Here is a 20,030-nt window from a genome sequence, read left to right on the forward strand (position 1 = left end):
GATGACGTCTTAGGACAGGAATAGGTGACATCATGTTCAATAGTGATGATGTCATCTGGTTTGGTCTATGACGTTTCCATATTTGTAAAAGTGGGTCAGTGACATTTGCACAAAATGTTTCAAAACCAATATTGTTGTTTATGTTTATTTGGTAAATTCTATCTATTTTAGCAATAATAACGGTAACGCTATTTTTCAGGGCATTATCCTTTGCAGAAACCCTCGTTCTTTTCAACTGTCTTCCTTCGTCAGGTAGTTAATGGAAGACCTCAGGCTTCTGCAAATGATAATGTCCTGAAAAATAGCTTTACCCTTATAGCATTGTCTGTTTAAAGTAAAAGGTATCTTAAAGGCTAGTAGGATTTCAGAATTTTTATTGGGTTTTAGGGGATGTTCTATTTATGTCTCTATATCCCAAACTCATCCAAATTTCAGGTTTTTAATTTCTGGCACTGATTATAGTTGACCCTTATGACAAGGAGGGGTCATGGGGATCAGATACACGAGTCCCCCAAGAGGAATACATATTAGAAATCATGTTGATAACCTTTTCAAAAATTGACAAGAGTTGGAAGAATGATTTTGGATGATAAATAGATTCTCACCCTGGTGAATCGAGAGTTTTAAACATGTGTGTAACTTTTACAAATGTATCAACAAGAGTCGAGATATTCATAATATATATACTACACTTAAATATTGTAATGCATGTCTTAATGAGTCAATGATTGATGAATGTATGTCCATGAAAGAGCTACTTACCTCTGCACACCAAACTTTCTGTTATAGAGATTCTCAGGGAGAGGCATTGCTTTGGCACCATGGACGTCTGGGTAAGCCAGTTTCTCAAATCTAAAGGCACTTTTTGTTGCTGAGGCTAAATGACTATGAATCCTGGGGTCATATATCAAGTCATATTCATCTATATCATCACTGCTGGATGACATGGGGCGATCATTGTCCTCCAGATAATCATGGGGTGTGGAAATTGGTGTGATAGACAGTGCCTCTGTGAATTCAGGCTCCGCTTTGCTTCGTTTTGATTTCTTTTCTTTTGTTGTTTGGGATTTTTTAGAATTTTTAAGCTTTTTGGAAGGCCTTTGCGAGGACTGGGCAGATTTTGGCAAGGGTTTGTTGCTATTTGGTATTTGAAGATCCAGAGAAAAAACACTGGCACCGGTTTTCACATTCACTGCTGTAGCAGATTCATTGGCCTGGAAGGGCCCATACCGCCCAAAGCTGATGTCCCGTTCTACATCAGGATGATGGTTGCTGATCCGACTCATGGCTGTGTCAGACTCGCTAGTACCAAGAGGTCTGTGTGATGTCCGGCCATAACTGTCACTGATATTGGAGGAGGACTTGACTCGACGGCAAGCAATGTCTTGGTAATTGTTATATGCACTGAGGAACATTGGCTCTGAGGCAGCAGTGGGAATCACCACTGAACTCAGGGGTTTTCCACCTGGAGTCTGCAATTATACACAGTACATGAGAAAACAAACATGGCTGTTAAATACAATCCATACATGGTAGGAAAACAACAAATGTATGATGAATATTACTAATTCTTGATTTAGGCACCAGTACCGGGCAAAAAGAGATTTTACTTAACTTGACCATAAAGTAGCACAAAATTATTCAAGAGGAACTTCTGGCCGGTACCATTCTTTAAAAGTCATTGCCAGAGAACCCATTCCACAAAATTTAATTAAAAAACACCCTTAAAATTGAAATTCTACAATGAGTTTGAAAATTACTTTAGTCTGATTGGTCAGTCAGAGGTTTCAAATCGCATTTATCACGTCTGATTGAAACACCTGTCTTGATGGCAGTATCATCGCGGAGGGTAATATTTGAAAGTACTTCTATCTCAATCATTATTCAATCAAAATTCAAACTGGTGTGGTTAAATCTACAGGTAACCTAGCTGTACATTGAAAACAAAGCATGTTTATCTCATAAATATTCCTGTCTTGGGTTTTCAAAGTAACATTTTCTTACCTCAAAATCATATTCGAATAGTTCAGGAAAGAACTTGTCATACATTCGGAGGTCTTCCGCTGATCTTTGTATCATTGGTTCCAGTCCATCCCCCTGCTCCTCATCAGGCTGAAAACATTCACACATACCATGAACAGCGGAATCTGTCGGAATCAGACTTGTGTGGGACCATAAGTTTAGTCCGGTGTAGACAAAGGTCTCGCTTAGTAAGATTGTAGCAAGAGTTGCTATCCATACTGTCCTGATATGAACAAGACACAATTTATCTAAAAGTTTACAAGAATCTTATGCCTGTATTTATAAAACACATCAGTTAAAAGATATACTTTTATAAACCTTTAATAAAACATGCATCCATTCTTTCTAATTGTTTTTGGGCCAAAACGTTTTCAAACCAGTGTTCTAACTTGAAGAAATGAGTGAGTATGGTTTTATGCCATTTGTAGCAATATTCCAGCAATATCACAGCCGGGAACACCAGAAATGGGCTTCACACATTGTACCCACAAGGGGAATTGAACCTGGGTCTTTGGCATGATGAGTGAACCCTTTAACCACAAGGCCCCCCCACCAACCCCTAACCTAAAGAAGGGTACACACTAATGTTATTGATAAATGTATTAATCATTTTTTATTTTCTTTAAAGGGTAACCATAATATTTTTAGTGATATTTTTATAACTCATGACCTTGAACACTGAACTTCTAATGACATGTGCCAAAAGAAATCAATTGGAAAAAATCCATTGTGGAATAATCTCACATTTCAATAGTCATTGTGTGGTAAACACATTATAAACATGGCGAATGGCAGCAGGCAAAAACTGATAACATCACACAGCGGTCCTGTATCCCTGGGTGCAAATTAGATATATGACCTACACAAAATATATCCATGCTCTGATCTGTGACACTTAACCTACCTCATCTGAGTGATCAGTTCGGAATCTTTCATCATCACTATCAATATCATCATCGTCATCCATTGAGCTATGATCACTTTCTTCTTGACTAGGCACAGTACCAAATGCTGAAATATTACAGTCATGGCATGAGTAGCATAGTATCATCATTTATTACCTACGAGCATACAATGACATGACAGAAAACACACGGATATAACAAGGGAAGATGAGTAGATGAGTTATCTCCCTTGATAAATATTGACATCTGTAAGAATCGTTGATAACGAAAACTAAAACCAGGTATTACAAGATGAACATGATAATTAGGGTTGGGAAAAGGACCAAAAAGTGTATTGCGATATATTAGCAATATTTCACAAACATATTGCAATATTATTGCAATATATTGGGAAAAAAATTCTACCAAGAGAAAAGCTTTTTTTCATATCCCTTTGACAAATATTAATATGAAAGCTGCAATGTTAACAATTTGGTCAAAATTATGAACCAATTTTATCTTCATGTCAGTCACAGTCTCCAACCTTTTTCAATCACATTTGAATAATGTTAACTCTCTGAAACAGTTTGAAAAACAATGAAACATTAATATTAACATATATTTGATAAGAATTATACATCATGACAAATTCCATGTCAGTCATTGTCTCTCATCAAACATTGTGAAAAAAATTACACTCAATGTCAAAAGATTTTGCCATTTTGTTCGGCACGATGTCAAAGGCGTCCGCCATGTTGGATAAACAATCAAGGGAAGTAACTCTAGTTCCAAGTTGTCAGCAACATTCGTTCCCGATGATTTCCGATTGTAAAATAAGTATTTTTATCAGGTGGTGTTTGAATAATGAGGGAAAATACGATACGCCAAAAACGCATCGCGATACGTATCGTGATGAATTTGTATTGCATTATACCCATTATCCCTAATGACAATGCAGAAATTTATTCTTATTTTAACAAAAAAATTGATGGCAGTAATGTATAACCCTACCTTGCTCATCAGACAGGCAGCATTCTGGGATATGGAAATCAGATGCCGGCAGCGGGTAGGACACACAACTCTGCACGTCAGCGATGGGCAGTTTGTTCCGCGGACAGCACTTCCTCATGATGATACTGGCCAGCAAGATAAGACTCTCCATCTCACGACAGTCGATCACCTCCTGGGACGTCTCATACAGCACCCGGATACCCTCAGATTCCACAAACGCCTTCCTGCCAGATTCTGTGAACAGTTTCACATGTGGAATGTGTGAGGCGATACACAAAGCAGAATATCACTTTGCTGGCACATTTAGAGCATCAAACAGTTAGTATGGACTCACTAATTAGAGTGATTATTGACCAAACAAATCATAAACCTTTCAACAACACATATTTACAAATATAATCGGCCTTATTCCGGACTAGTACATGCAGACATACACACACACAAATATATATAAGTGCAGTGATCTTGGACGTGACCATTTCACCTCACCTAAGATATAATCAAGATATAGCTTGTAAACACAATGACTCCTCACACTCTCAGAGTGAGGCACTTAATCACGAGCACACCAAGTCAGCAATCTAGCCCACTCAGCCAACGAGGCTTCCACAAAATTGAAGTCCGACAACTGGTCGTCTAGATCACATACTTTGTGTACCCCTCTGATAAACGTAAATTGGCACGGATCCCAATGCCAAAGGATATAGCTTGTTGTTCTTTTTTTTATCAACAATATTCAGGTTCTATCATGGCAGCCTGTAAATAATAGTCTGGACCAGGCCAATTAGTGGTTGACAGCATGTGGAGGTGTGATGACACAATAAGACAAGTCACATGTCCTGATCTCCACTGGAGTTTTCCTATACCTGCCAGACTGTCTGGCAGATAAATTTAAGACTTCTTACATATTAAGTTTTATTACATATATCTATATATATAACGCCTGGTATAGAATCTCAAGTGATACCGTATATCGCCGTCTTTAAAGCAACCCCCTCTGTAAAAGCCATTAAAATCGATGCTAGAATATATACCCCATCTATATTGTGATCCAGGATTAAGCACACAATGCCTACAATAAAAACGTGCTTGTCTTCCGCAGAAAAAAATAACATTATATCCCTTCAGCGAATTCAGATAAACAAACAGGTGATAACAGTAAAACCTGGTCAATACAAATTTAAAAATTTGAGATGTAGTATTTCAGCTGAATCAAGACGCTATTTGTCTTTTATTTTAGAGATTTTTTCATATTTGTAATGTCTGAATGAGGGCTGGTAACTGAAAATTGGCAGGCAACACTTTATAGGTCACCTGCCCTACTGTCTCTTTAGGTTTTAAAATTACAGAGTGTGTACACCTGCTGTGTACAGAACTGAGTTTGTGTTTGACATTGGTTTCGGCTTTCAACAGTATTCAGTTATGTCATGGCATATCAGATTGAAGTAAGAGTATTGCAGATCTTCTATGTTTACCACTGTGGTGTAACCTACCGCCTGGGATTTCAAACCCAGGGTCACAGGTTTCCAGCACACCTAAGGGTGCAACTCAGTACTGCAGTCTGCAGCACGTAAGATGACAGAGCCACTCCTTGTGTACAGATGGGACTTACTGAGGTTGGTGATGTTCTTGAGGATGTTAAGCACAGCCTTCCTGAGGTTGATGTGTCTGTGTTTGCTGTCTGTCTGATGCCAGTCCGTGTAGAGAGACAACACTGTGGGAACTCCTCCCATGCCAATAGTTCTTGCCGAATTGCTTTCTGTAACAAACAGATGCGCTATCATGTCAAGAAAAGTTTGTCAAGTCAAATAGCCTTTGCTGTCATTTTAGGCCAACGTATGATGCACTTCAAGTGAAAGAGTAGATGTAGTATAGCAAAGTAAGAAGTCAGACTTCCCAAGTTTGCCCTTACTTGATTTGGTGAGGTTGTTGAGGTTATCCAGGGCAAGCTTGAGAACAGCAGTGTGCTTCCTTCCACAAAGGGAGGTAACTTTGAACATGACAGTGATGGAACTGTGTTTGCCTAGGTAGGAGGCATTTACACCTGATAATGAGAAAATCCATGATTTATCAATGCTGCAAAACAAGTAAAAGATATTCACAACAACGTGTCCATGGGCAACAAAAGGAAGAATTAAGATCTTTTCAATGGACCAATTCAACATTCAACAAACTGCATATCTTATTGAATGAAAAAGGCTAATTTATTCTTTTCTATTACTGGACAAGTAGACACATGGTAGGGCTGACTTTTACAGTCCCATGAGGTTTGTTATGTTAACCAAAGTTAATAAATCTGTACTAAATGTTGTAAGAAGCCAGCAATATAATGACTGACTGCATAATCTATCACTCACTCTCTTCCTAATCGTGCTAACAGTCTCTGGTGATAGGGGTGTGTGACTTTTGTCAAAATTTGAAGCACAAATACATTAACTTTTTATGACAACTAGTTCATCATAACTACTAAATAGTATTGCAACAGTTAATTTAAAACTTTTTTGCAATACTTTAGCAATATAGGCACACCTGTTCCAATAGTATTGTGATAGTTTGATAATTACCTGTATCGTCCTACAACTACTGTTATCTTAACTTAGCAATGTATAGCCATCGGGCTCAGGACAATTGTGATGCATCAATAATTTAGTCAATCATTATGCACCATCTAACAACAATCAAATTTCAGACCAAAGAAACATACTGTCATTAGCATGACAAGAAAGACTGCAAAGTTATTGTCCCAGAGAGTACATGGTGTGGAGAGAGTGCTTCCCAATGGACTACTCACTGTTGTTAGTGTACAGCTTGAAGACCTGTAGTAGACACTGTAGGTTGCGGAAGCTGGAGCTGTTGCTCTTGATGAGGCTCAGCGTCAACAACAGCACTTTGTTCAACCGAGCCTTCACAGCAAACTTACGATCTGGAATGCAATATTTCACTTTCAATATTGAGGATTTCATGTGATTCCTTTCACAGTATTCTGCTCCTTGACAGTGTGAGCCCATGAAGACATATGGATTATTGGATTATGAAAGTATGAAGCTGTACTTTTAAATTGTTCACAAATGATATTTATTGGCCTATTCTTTTTTATCAAATTCTTGATGTCTCAAAAAGAAGTATGTTATTTTTTTCTTCTTCCTGCCAAGTGTGGTATCTAAGTTCAACATAGCTAGTATAAATAGGTCAAGTATAGGGCTGGGACAGGGTAACTCGGGTACTCGGTAGGGCTGGGACGGGTAACTCAGGTACTCGGTAGGGCTGGGACGGATAACTCGGGTACTCGGTAGGGCTGGGACGGATAACTCGGGTACTCAGTAGGGCTGGGACAGGTAACTTGGGTACTCGGTAGGGCTGGGACGTGTAACTCGGGTACTTGGTAGGGCTGGGACGGGTAACTCGGGTACTCGGTAGGGCTGGGACGGATAACTCGGGTACTCAGTAGGGCTGGGATGGATAACTCGGGTACTCGGTAGGGCTGGGACAGGGTAACTTGGGTACTCGGTAGGGCTGGGACGGGGTAACTTGGGTACTTGGTAGGGCTGGGACGGATAACTCGGGTACTCGGTAGGGCTGGGACGGGGTAACTCGGGTACTTGGTAGGGCTGGGACGGACAACTCGGGTACTTGGTAGGGCTGGGACGGGTGACTCGGGTACTCAGTAGGGCTGGGACGGGGTAACTCAGGTACTCGGGTCAGGTGGGTCCCGATTGGAACCCTGGTTAGCATGGTTAGTCATGTGACAAATTGTTTAATGACAATAACAATAAAATTGCATGGTTACACCAGTTCGCATTTCATTCTGATGATGCACACATTCCTTCTGAACTTTATATATTTTAGTAAAACCAAAGCTTCATTCAAGTTCAGTATATGCATCATCAGATCGTTTTACACTATATCAAAATACTTCTAGCCAGGGCTCTGGTAAAAAAATTCCCAATTAAACATTTTGTACCCAACGTGAAACCTATAGTGGGTACCCGGGTAGGGTCGGGTTACAGGAGGTCGTACTTAAGTTTGAACCATGCATAATTGCTTCAATCCTACCTTTATGTCCAATCCGGCTGAGCACCATATGAATATTCATGATGATGTCATCAGCCAATGTCATGTCCTGTGCTGCCATCTTGAGGATCTGGAAGAGGACTGAGGTCACTCCATGGTTGACCAGGAGACTGGCCCGCTTTCCTACCTCTGTGTACAGACAACACACACACCATTACTCACCCAATCACCTTTGGCTTTCAAAACTTGGGAGGCGACTATTTTTTTTATAGTGTGGACAAAAGTATATTCCTTAAAATCAGCACTGAGGAGCTTACAAGATTTCTGACATTTAACTGCCTGAGAATTTAGACAATGCCTTTCTTAGCCTAAGGTTATGACCACGATGACATTATGAGTTTCAGCTTAATTTAACTTTTGAACAGGCAAGATGACATCAAAGACAATATTACATTACGTTTACTACAATCTAAATCATAGTGACCAAAAATGATATAAATAAATATATTTAGTTTCTGAACATTAACCTTGCCTAGAGGTGTAGGGAAAGTCCTTCATTTATTCTTACTGTACCAACTTATTCTAAATGTTTATGTTACTTACGAGTTTTTCCGATCAGTTCGATGAGAATACCAACTACCCCTGCTATGACCTGATCATCTGATGTATTCTGCAAACACAGGAAATGCATGGCCATGGAGGAATGTACTAAAGAAGTGAACGCCCTGACACTGATTCTGTGTCTCAGGAAGCATATTCATGAGCACCTTCATACCAGGGGGAGGGGGGGGGGGGAGTGATTTGGTTTGTGCCACTTTGAACAGTATTGAAGTAATATCAATGTGTGTCAGCTTAACCTTGCAGGTAAGGTCAAATTCAAGTCCAACACAACAGTTATAATAATAAGAGTGAGTGAGTTAGTGAGTATGGTTTTACGCCGCTTTTAGCAATATTCCAGCAATATCACGGCAGGGGACACGAGAAATGGGCATCACACATTGTACCCATGTCGGGAATTGAACCCAGATCTTCGGCATGACAAGCGAACACTTTAACCACTAGGCTACCGGACAGCCCCTATATTAATAAGAATGTTGAATATTGACATCATTGTTATTTTCAAGATAAGATACTATTGTTGAAATTTTGAATACTCAGAGACGGCAATAAAAACATTGGATAGACACAAAAACATAGGATCGCCTTTTTGGCTACTGTTGGATGAATCATCTCCATTCCACCCTTCTAAACAGCTGGTCCCCACGTTGTGCTGGGCAAGTTGTCATACCTGTAGTGTAGCCACAAGGATGTCAACGTTGCTGGACTGCTTCAGTATCAAGTCCCGGTGCAGCTTGTCTGGAGCAGAGGAGGATGCTAACACAGTAATACCAAGGCCATAAGAAATTAGTCAAATCCAAATATGGTTTACATATGAATACTTATCCTGCATTACTCCTTAATGCAGTGAATTCATTTAGGAGTAAATCAGGATAAGTTTTAAAAATTAGTAAAATCTAAATATTTTTTACATTTGAATACTTATCCTGCATTACTCCTAAGTGCATTTACTGCATTACTCCTTAAGGCAGGATAAGTCAAAAACTTTAACTACTAGATTTCATCCAACATATTCTAGGCATCTGTGGAAATTAAATGTCAACAGATGTGATTCACATGAAGGACAAATATTTTTGGTACTAGGGGACAATAACATATTGTGAGGCGTGGCGTTTGGTAGTGAGGAACGCAGGGATGAAAATTTTACAATTAATTTCTAAAGTCCAAATAGTAAATTACACTGTAACAGTTTCTGATCATAACAATCAAACAACTTTGATATTTAGACTCTTAAATTTTTAACAAAAATAATCAACTGCCACTAATCCACCTATAAAGTGTGAGACTTCGCACTACGTCAGCGTATAACATTACTACCCCTGATCAGTGTGCATTCCAGCCTACAGCCTAGGCTCACTAGCTGCCTGTAAGGGGCTAGGTCTTGCAATAACATCATCATCTAATCCTTGGGGATACCAATTCACTGCTTGGAAGCCTTTTAAAAAAAAATCACTTGCACAATGTTTTATAGCCTGTGTGGCCCTAGAAACGCAAGATTTGTTTGTCTGTTTAACACCACACAGTCTGTTAATAATTGAGTCTAGACAAGCATAGTCACCTTTTACGACAAGCATGAGTTGCTGAAGATTATTTCTAACCCTAATCTTCGCGGGTGAGAAAGTAAAGGGTTAACACACCTATCCACCTATTCAGTTCTGCATTGCTTCAATAACTTGACTTGTGAGCTGTGGTATGCACTAGACTGGGAGTGTGTGCCACCACACAATTTGTTATTGAACAAAAAAATCTGTTCGAAACCTTAAAAAAGTGTAGTGCAAAAGGAGCAATCAGAAAACAGTGGTAACTAATTGACTATGGTAATACTGATGTTACAGAAATCTCTTTACACTGTACACTGGCACAACTTCAGCACAACGTCAGCAAACATGCCATGAAACTGTAACGATGACTACAACATGCCTTGTGTCAATCTGACAGCCATGACTGGTAGTTGTAGGCAAGTTACATGTGTCAGTATTTCACAGCAGAATACACATGAAAATATCAGTTGAAGGCAATAAACAAATTATAATTATGACAAATAATATTGAATAATTTATTCCTTTTCCATGTTTACGGAAAACCGAAACAGGCAACTAAAGCATAAATAGTGATCAGAATACGAAAACATATGACTGTCCAGTGCTATGAGCATGATGGGACACTGGATCTACCTTCAACTATGCAATTATGCAGAAATTGTAAATTTTACAATAAATTGTATACATGTATTTATATTCTTATCGTTTCTTCCTTCTTTCGATCCTATGTGGAAACGTGCTTGAACAAAGTTTCCAACTTCTAAAAAACAATTCTCTTTCGCAGAGCTAACAGGCTAGAGGAGTTGTGATGCAAGGATGGTCGGGAGGGCATATAGCATGTGAGATAGGATAAGTATATAAATATAGAATTTATTGTAAAATTTACAATTTCTCCATTATTTAAACTTATCCTATCTCACACTATGCATTTATCCCATAGTTGGATGAGGGGGAGCAGATACCCTAGCACTGTAGTAGACTAAAGTGCTAGTGCTACACAGTGAAATAAAGAGATTCTATAACACTGCCTAGACCTGTGAGCGGGAAAACACATCCTAGGCGATACGATCCCTTTACCTTAGTCAGACATAACAGCATGAAATCAGGTGTAACTTGCGTTACATGTTTTCATGTATGACATCGTCACATGAATGACCGCATAGCGGTAAAGAACAAACAGGGCGACAGTAGGCCTCAAACATTTTCCACTTGTGGTCGTAAAGGGTCTTAGTAGAGGAGTGAGTGGTTATGGTTTTACGCCGCTTTTAGGAGTATTTCAGCAATATTATTGGGGGACACGAGAAATGGGCTGTACACATTGTGCCCATGTTGGGAATCAAACCCGGGGAATCGACCCCGGTTCCTCAGCGTGACAAGCAAATGCTTTAACCACTAGGCTACCCAACTGCCCCTCTTAGTACAGGAACAGTGACCCTCCATAAATACTCTTTAGCGACAAGTGACCTCTGTAGATGCGCTAAACGCAATGATGTAGATGTCTGGCAACAGGTGGAGCAGCTCGGAGTGAGGCTGAAGGAGAAGATTGTCCAGTTGTGGAAGCTGGTGGAACCTTCTTTCTGTGAGTTGTACGTACCAATGTGGTGAACCAACTCCGAGTTTGCCAAAAGGGCAAGGACAAATGCAGTGTCAGGAGACTGATGGATGTCAGTTTCTGCAGGACCTGAGGTAGAACACCAGTTGGGGAAAAGGTGTTGAGGCCTTCCCACGAGATCGCCAGATCATCGTGGTTCCATGCTTGAGGATCTGGGATGGGAGAGAAGAACCGCGTTGAACCTGGTTGCGAAAAGGTCAACATCTGAGCTTGGGTAAAGTTAGAATATCTACCGACTGATACATTGTCCGACTAGATCATGAGATGTGACGTACGAAGGAGCTCTGCCCAATTGGACACGGCCAGAATGACCGCCTTGAACTCGAAGTTGTTGATATGGAGTCTTTGATGGACCACTGCCCTGCAACCTGTAGATCATGGAAATGTGCTCCCCAACCCACAGCCAATGCATCAACGAATCTTGGGTCGGGACAAATGACGACAAAGACCACAGTGCAAACTTTTAATGTCACTAGCCACCACAAAAGATGCAGACACAGAAGGATCGGCAGGGAGATTGGTACCTGGCAATCGCCACTCTGAAAGTAGGGCATGAGGAAGCACCGGATCGGCCTAAGGTGAGTGCTTGCACTGATGTCAGAAGGCTGAGGAGCTGTTGCTGTTGCTGTAGAAGGTGTGGCTGTCTGAGCCAATGGTACGAGATGCTGTATCTACAAACACCTGTCCGGAGGAATGAACATCTTGCCCAGGTGGGTGTCAAAGAGGGCCCTGATGAACTGGAGCCTTTGAGTGGGAGTTGTCTCAGACTTACATTGACGAGCCACCTAGTTGATTGAGAAACCTTTGCTAAAACTTGTAATGGTGCAGATCTGCATTGGCCTGACTGCAATCGTCCATGTAAGACTTGAACACGATCCCACTTGTCAGGATTTTCCAGATACAGTGTATTCATAATGAAAATGAGACAAAGCTTGAGGCTGTCCTTCTTTGGGACCAGACAAATCAGTGAGTAAAACCCTGGGGTCCAGGGGACTGGACCTAGAGAGCTCTATAGCGTGTTCTGCAAGCAACATACCATGGTTTCCTCAAGCACCTGGAGCCTGCTGGCCAGATACAGGTGTTGATGCAGCATGGATGTCGTCAGTAGAGTTCCAATCAGGGACAATTGGTAAAAAGTCTGTAGGAAGAGCGAGAAGATGGGATTGCTCAGGATGACCCAATTCCACGTAAACAAACCAAGTCTTTGGGGAAGCTGGGATGACAATCATGAGCGGCTCGGAGAACAGCAATGCAAATGTGTGACCAACAGAGATAAAACATCTACAAGAAGAGGACGTTAAGGCTCTTCACTGCAATGGCGAACAAAGGATTGATCCCGATGAGGAGAGTGGTTATAATCAGTGCGGGAGCCGAAGTTAGGATAGGATGAAGCATAAGAACAACGCCAGGGAGGATAGGATTCCAAGTGCGAAGATAGCTCACCCAGCCACTTGGATGGTCTGCATAGTCATTGTACCGATAGGGATCCCAAGCGCGCAAGTCCGGTCGATCCATAATCGTAGGAGCAGGAATGATCCCTTTGAAGATGTTGATCTGTGTAACTGGAGGACCGGGAACAGCACAAAGTAGAAGAGTGAGTGAGTGAGTGAGTTGGGTTTAACGCCGCTTTTACAAAGTAGAAGAACATTCAGTCTGAATAGGAACCATGCTCTGAGTCATGTGGGACAGGAGTTGTATGTGAGTTATTGGCAGTACCCTTGTGAGAGTGTCGATCTCCAAATCGTCGATAATGAGAGAGTTGATCCCTTGACCATCAACCTCGAAAGTGTCGATCCCGAGAGCGACCTAAAACAATGATCCTAAGACACTCATTCCCAAGGTGAGATGTGTTCCGGTGAATCGTTTCTTAGAAGCTGGAAACTTCGTTTTCACATAGGATCGAAAGAAGGAAGATATGCGCAGTGTGAGATAGGACATGTTCCAAAATTGTTGAATACTGATTTCTTATCTCATTATGTAATAATAATTGCAAACATGAGATTGGTTTGAAAGTTTTGAATTGCAAAAAAATATAATAGTCAAGAAAATAAGAATAAAAAGATATGCAGAGAAAAGTGAGAATAGTTTCTAGGATCCCATCTTCCTGAGGCAAGGGTGTTAACTGACTAAAAAAGTCCAGTTTCCACCCTAAACTAAGCTGGAATTCTGGAGTTACATTTTGGCTGGACTAACAAGTCTATGCATAGTCCAATCAAAATCGCGCATTCAATTCATTAACAACATGGACTTCAACATGTTCAACGTGCAGGATTTGCATGTGTATCGTCAACTGGGCGTCAGACAATATTTTCCAAATATTTTCAATATAAAATATTTTCCAAATATTTTCATGTTTTAAATCAAATGATTTGATATAGTTCGCGAGGTAAGGCTTGTTTTATTACAACATAAATCTTGATTATCGATCAGAACGTCTTGACAGGGCGCCGCCATTTTGTTTGAAGCAAATGCAAGTGATGTGAGAAGTGGAATCTGACTGGTCAGTAAGAGGGACATAGAAGGGACATAACTTGTAATGGTCACTGGTTGTGCTACAATCGAGCCTGGAAATTCCATCATAGTTCGGCAAGGGTGGAAACTGGACTTTTAAAGTCAGTTAACTCCCTTGCCTCTGGAAGATGCTTGGATCCAGTCCCATTTAAAAACATTTATCAACCAATCAGCATAATCAGGCAAACACTGCCATTCAGTTTGCAATGTACATGAACTGCTATCTTACCTTGTCCTGTGACGATCTGGTGCAACTTGGTGGTGACATACTTGATCTGCTGCAGATCTTCAACTGTCTGCTTCTTGCTGGATTTCCCTAATGTCTTCTCCAACAGCTGGAACAGGTTGCTCACCCGGGTCCTGCACACATAACACACAACTGTCCTTGACACGTCCAGCATGAACAATCCTGTCTCCCTTCATTACATAGACACACAAGATATACCTCCAGACACAAGCCAAACACACACAACACACAACTGTCCTTAACACGTCCAGCATGAACAATCCTGTCTCCCTTCATTACATAGACACACAAGATATACCTCCAGACACCAGCCAAACACACACAACACACAACTGTCCTTAACACGTCCAGCATGAACAATCCTGTCTCCCTTCATTACATAGACACACAAGACTTACTTCCAGACACCAACCAAACACACACAACTCACACTTGTGCTTGACACATCCAGCATAAACAATCCTGTCTCCATTCGTTACATAGACACACAAGATATACCTCCAGACACAAGCCAAACACACACAACACACAACTGTCCGTAACATGTCCAGCATGAACAATCCTGTCTCCCTTCGTTACATAGACACACAAGACTTACTTCCAGACACCAACCAAACACACACAACACACTCTTGTGCTTGACACATCCAGCAGTAACAATCCTGTCTCCCTTCATTACATAGACACACAAGATATACCTCCAGACACCAGCCAAACACACACAACACACAACTGTCCTTAACACGTCCAGCATGAACAATCCTGTCTCCCTTCATTACATAGACACACAAGACTTACTTCCAGACACCAACCAAACACACACAACTCACACTTGTGCTTGACACATCCAGCATAAACAATCCTGTCTCCATTCGTTACATAGACACACAAGATATACCTCCAGACACAAGCCAAACACACACAACACACAACTGTCCGTAACATGTCCAGCATGAACAATCCTGTCTCCCTTCGTTACATAGACACACAAGACTTACTTCCAGACACCAACCAAACACACACAACACACTCTTGTGCTTGACACATCCAGCAGTAACAATCCTGTCTCCCTTCATTACATAGACACACAAGATATACCTCCAGACACCAGCCAAACACACACAACACACAACTGTCCGTAACACGTCCAGCATGAACAATCCTGTCTCCCTTCGTTACATAGACACACAAGACTTACTTCCAGACACCAACCAAACACACACAACACACAACACACACTTGTGCTTGACACGTCCAGCATGAACAATCCTGTCTCCATTCGTTACATAGACACACAAGATATACCTCCAGACACCAGCCAAACACACACAACACACAACTGTCCGTAACACGTCCAGCATGAACAATCCTGTCTCCCTTCGTTACATAGACACACAAGACTTACTTCCAGACATCAACCAAACACACACAACACACACTTGTGCTTGACACATCCAGCAGTAACAATCCTGTGTCCCTTCATTACATAGACACACAAGATTTACTTGACTGATTTACAGACTCTCCCAACTCTCACCCCTAGACACTCCAAACACTCACCCCCAGACACTCCAAACTCTCACCCCAAGACACTCCCAACTCTCACCCCCAGACACTCCCAACTCTCACCCCCAGACACTCCAAACTCTCACCCCCAGACACTCCCAACTCTCACTCTGACACTCCCAACTCGCACCCCCAGACGCTCCCAACTCTCACCCCCAGACACTCCCAACTCTCACCCCCAGACACTCCCAAATCTCACTCCGACACCCCTAACTCTCACCCCCAGACACTCCCAACTCTCACCCCCAGACACTCCCAACTCTCACCCCAGAGTCCTGTCTTGTCCCTTGTCCTCTGTTGATGCCATAGCGCCTGACTCAGGGGGACGTCCTTGTCCTAGTAGTAGGCACCTCAATCAAACCATGACGTCAAAACACCAGGCATCCCCTGAAAATAGTCCCACATAGTGGTGGTAATCACTGTGGTGCAGGTAGCAATGGAAATCAATAAGATCAGAAATAAACAGCACTACAGGGGGCTGACAGATTTATTGACGAGATAATGACCGATAAAGATAGTCTCATTGGCTGCTGGGAGATTGAAACAGTCTGCGGAGCAACCAGTGGCATATAGACACTTTCACGTTATTATCTTAATCATGATTAAAAGTTAGTTTAGCTAACATAATAATTGGTCTAATACAATACTGTCTTTTGCAATCCGGCTGGTATTATACCTTGCGGGGAAACAGTACGGTGGTACGATATCAGTTGTTACACAACCCTGCAAAATTATTTGCAATACAATACAAACAATTCGTTTACCATATTGTACAGGAAATCATAATGCAAATACCGATATAAGCTAGTTCATCTGACACGTCAAGCAGTCCACAAAAGAAGGTTCTGAAATGGACTATGCCTATCAGGGCCCGGGTTAGAATAGGTCTATAACACCCAGTTGTTGGTTGTAAGAGGCGATTAAATTGGATCGGTTGGCCAGTGACAATGTAAGCTGTCCACCGGTCTCGAGGGGCACATGGCGCCATGTACCCTCCATGTTAGTTCTGTTTCACCAAGGGGAAGATAAACTGACTTAGAGGGTACATAAACCCATGTGGACAACAAATCTATCTTACCACATACTAATTATCATTAAGAATACCACAGTTAGGCATTTGTAGCAGATGACAAAAATAAAACAAGCATTATTCCCCCTTGATCTATTTCATTTGGAAAATATTATCAAGATCCAGAGAATGGATTTTATATCATTAATTCAAGACACAAAATTGATGTTGGTATGCTGCAAATGTCATGCCAACAGTTCGGCAGTTCGAGCAGGAAACATAACAACTGTACCTTACATGGAAAATTATAGAATGGGTCTCAGTCAATCAGATAGAGAGAGAGAGAGAGAGAGAGAGAGAGGAGGGGAGTGAGAGGAGAGGTTAAGATTCAATAATCAATGTTCAATTTTGGGTAAAATTTAGTTTTGAAGTTTAGAGATACATTTTGTATGGATGCTCACCCTCCCTTTCATCATAGAGGAGGGTCGTGAAGGGTTTTAATGCTTAACGTAAAACACACTTCAAACACTATCATAAACGTAAAATTCATCTTTTTTTATCGTAAATGCTTATCGTAAAATACCAAAAAATAACTGCTTAACGTAAATAAATCATGAAATAATTCACTGCTTATCGTAAAATGAATAAAATGGTCAAAAACAGTCTGTCTTCAAGACCCAAATGCTTCCCCACAGAAAGCAGGCTGCGCAACTGACGCAGGGGACCAGTCTAGAATGTTAAGTGATTTGAGATTTTACCAGGTAATAAAAATATGAATTGTCAGGATGAAACAAAAGCAGAATTAAAAGTCCCATGTCCCTCCATGGCCGATTTAGGAATGTTTCGCGAAGATTTTACTGAAAAAGAAGAAAAATGACTGCTTAATGAAAAAGTACCCTAAATTTTACTGCTTACTGCTTATGGGACCCACCCATCAGGACCCTCATAGAGCGTTGTATAGAAGAGCATCAACATATATGAACTAATAATTTTCTTTTGTTTGTTTGTTTGTTTGTTGTTTATTGCCACAGTTGGCAATATTCCAGCTATATGACAGCAGTCTGTACATAAACTGGACCAGACAAAGACAATCCAGTGATTGACATCATAAGCATCGATCTACAAAATTGGAATACGATGACATGCATCAACCAGGTCAGTGAGCCTTATCACCTGTTCCTGTTAGTCACCTCTCATGAAAAGCTTGGGTTGCTGAAGACCAATTCTAAACCAGATCTTCACAGGTTTTTCACTTTTTATAAAATTTAACAATGAATAAATTCAGAAAGCACCAAATAGTCCAAATCAAATAATTAACTAGTCCTGTAGCGCATGTGGCCATATTAGATAGTTTTGACTGCTGGAAAGATGCCAGAATGTTACACATTATAGGCAAGACTACTTGAGAGGGAGAGGGGTATGGATTTTGATAAATTTGTCAAGTTGATACAGAAAATGTTTTTAAAAATGCATTGTACATTGTTTGATTTGGATCTCCAGGTGAATTTTCTTATTAAATCTTGGCCTGGTTTTGGTCCTGAGAAACATGATACATACAGTATCATAACACTAAAATCTTACTTGAAATGAAGATTTAATCAATGGAAAAAATCTGTTTTAGTCATATAAATGTCCTTTGCATTATTTTGATTGTCAAAGCCATCTTTAGCATCAACAGTATAAAAAACCTTGTCATGCTGATTTTGTTTTCTGAATTTTCAATTTTTAAGGTCAGGGGATCCGTAAACCAAACAAAATAAAATGTAAGCCTTACACAGGAACCTGGGGAGTCAGTTTGTGAACAACAATTCTGAAATGCACACAACACAATTCCCCTAGGCCTGCCTACCCAGCGAGTGTAGTTTCCCCTGCATTATTGATCTGATCTGCTGGCTTTTCTTCCCTGACACTACACCTACACCAGGGGCCCTCACATCACACACAAATACCACACACATCCAATATACAGCTAATTAGTTCACCAGCCTCAACGCTTGCCACATGAAATCAATGAACCACTTCTAACATTCAAACTAACAGCTTAATCAAGTCATTGTTGGAGGTGTAAGTGTTTTAAAATATTTAGCTAGAATTTAGACAAGTTAGATATCAGTTACTCAAGGCAGAATGCCATGACTGAGAAATATGAACCGACAATGTAATAAATTACGCTTAACATGCTCAATACTCAATTAAAAAAAGGCCAATTTAACTATTTCTTTCTTTCTGAATAATTTGCAAAACTCAACAGCAAAATTCTTTTGCTAAACAATGTTGAAATAAGAATATTGTATATTATTTTTTTTGTTTATTAATATCAACATTTCCATAAAAATTCATAAAAAAATTCAATAATCAACAGCGATAAAGGTTACATTACAGGTACTGATAGAGTGTAGTACAGTTACTTTGTAAGCCAAAATGAAGTGGGCACCGCTCGAATTATTCTAGCTTGGGCAGGTTTAGTTTACCCCACATATCACCATCATAACGTCACCATAATAACGTCACCGATATGTCACAGGTATGCCACAGTCGGATATAGAAAAGCACTAATTTTCAAACTCTCTGTAATCCTTAAAACTTTAAATGTACTCGTAGTCAAATTCTGTAGAGTTTTCTGCCCAAATGAATTGCCACACATACTTTGAATATTGTAGTTTCTGGTTCAAAGGCTGGGCTATTCGCATTAATGTCATGGCACATTTTAGGCAAGGAATCAACACATTAATTGGTGAAGCATTAATTTCACGATTTACAGCACTTGGATTAAACTGATGTCGGTCAAAATCTAGTACTGTATAACATGTATCAACTGAAACATGGTGATATAAAGTGAGGCCTCATTATCAGTAGTCTGGGTACCCATGTATCAACTGAAATATGGTGATAGAAAGTGAGGCCTCATTATCAGTAGTCTGGAAACCCATGTATAAACTGAAACATGGTGATAGAAAGTGAGGCCTCATTATCAGTAGTCTGGAAACCCATGTATAAA

The 20,030-nt window shown here is 40.5% G+C and overlaps 1 protein-coding gene across 1 annotated transcript in view; it reads right to left on the bottom strand.

Annotated features, from left to right (window-relative positions):
• The window catches only part of LOC139458973 (cytosolic carboxypeptidase 1-like), a 45,045-nt gene that overhangs the window by 18,754 nt on the left and 6,261 nt on the right, over positions 1 to 20,030 (bottom strand). The window contains exons 2-13 of the mRNA XM_071240448.1: positions 16,290 to 16,410; positions 14,440 to 14,570; positions 9,217 to 9,284; positions 8,532 to 8,598; positions 7,971 to 8,117; positions 6,709 to 6,840; positions 5,830 to 5,961; positions 5,530 to 5,676; positions 3,918 to 4,151; positions 2,927 to 3,033; positions 2,005 to 2,112; positions 763 to 1,472 (exon numbers count right to left, since the gene is read on the bottom strand). Of these exons, the coding sequence (XP_071096549.1) occupies positions 763 to 1,472; positions 2,005 to 2,112; positions 2,927 to 3,033; positions 3,918 to 4,151; positions 5,530 to 5,676; positions 5,830 to 5,961; positions 6,709 to 6,840; positions 7,971 to 8,117; positions 8,532 to 8,598; positions 9,217 to 9,284; positions 14,440 to 14,570; positions 16,290 to 16,330 (2,024 nt within the window). The 5' untranslated portion in view covers positions 16,331 to 16,410. The remainder of the gene's footprint in view (positions 1 to 762; positions 1,473 to 2,004; positions 2,113 to 2,926; positions 3,034 to 3,917; positions 4,152 to 5,529; positions 5,677 to 5,829; positions 5,962 to 6,708; positions 6,841 to 7,970; positions 8,118 to 8,531; positions 8,599 to 9,216; positions 9,285 to 14,439; positions 14,571 to 16,289; positions 16,411 to 20,030) is intronic.

The sequence above is a fragment of the Haliotis cracherodii genome, unplaced genomic scaffold, assembly GCF_022045235.1.
Source record: "Haliotis cracherodii isolate W230 unplaced genomic scaffold, xgHalCrac1.p SCAF_1, whole genome shotgun sequence".
In the NCBI taxonomy this organism is placed as follows: domain Eukaryota; kingdom Metazoa; phylum Mollusca; class Gastropoda; order Lepetellida; family Haliotidae; genus Haliotis; species Haliotis cracherodii.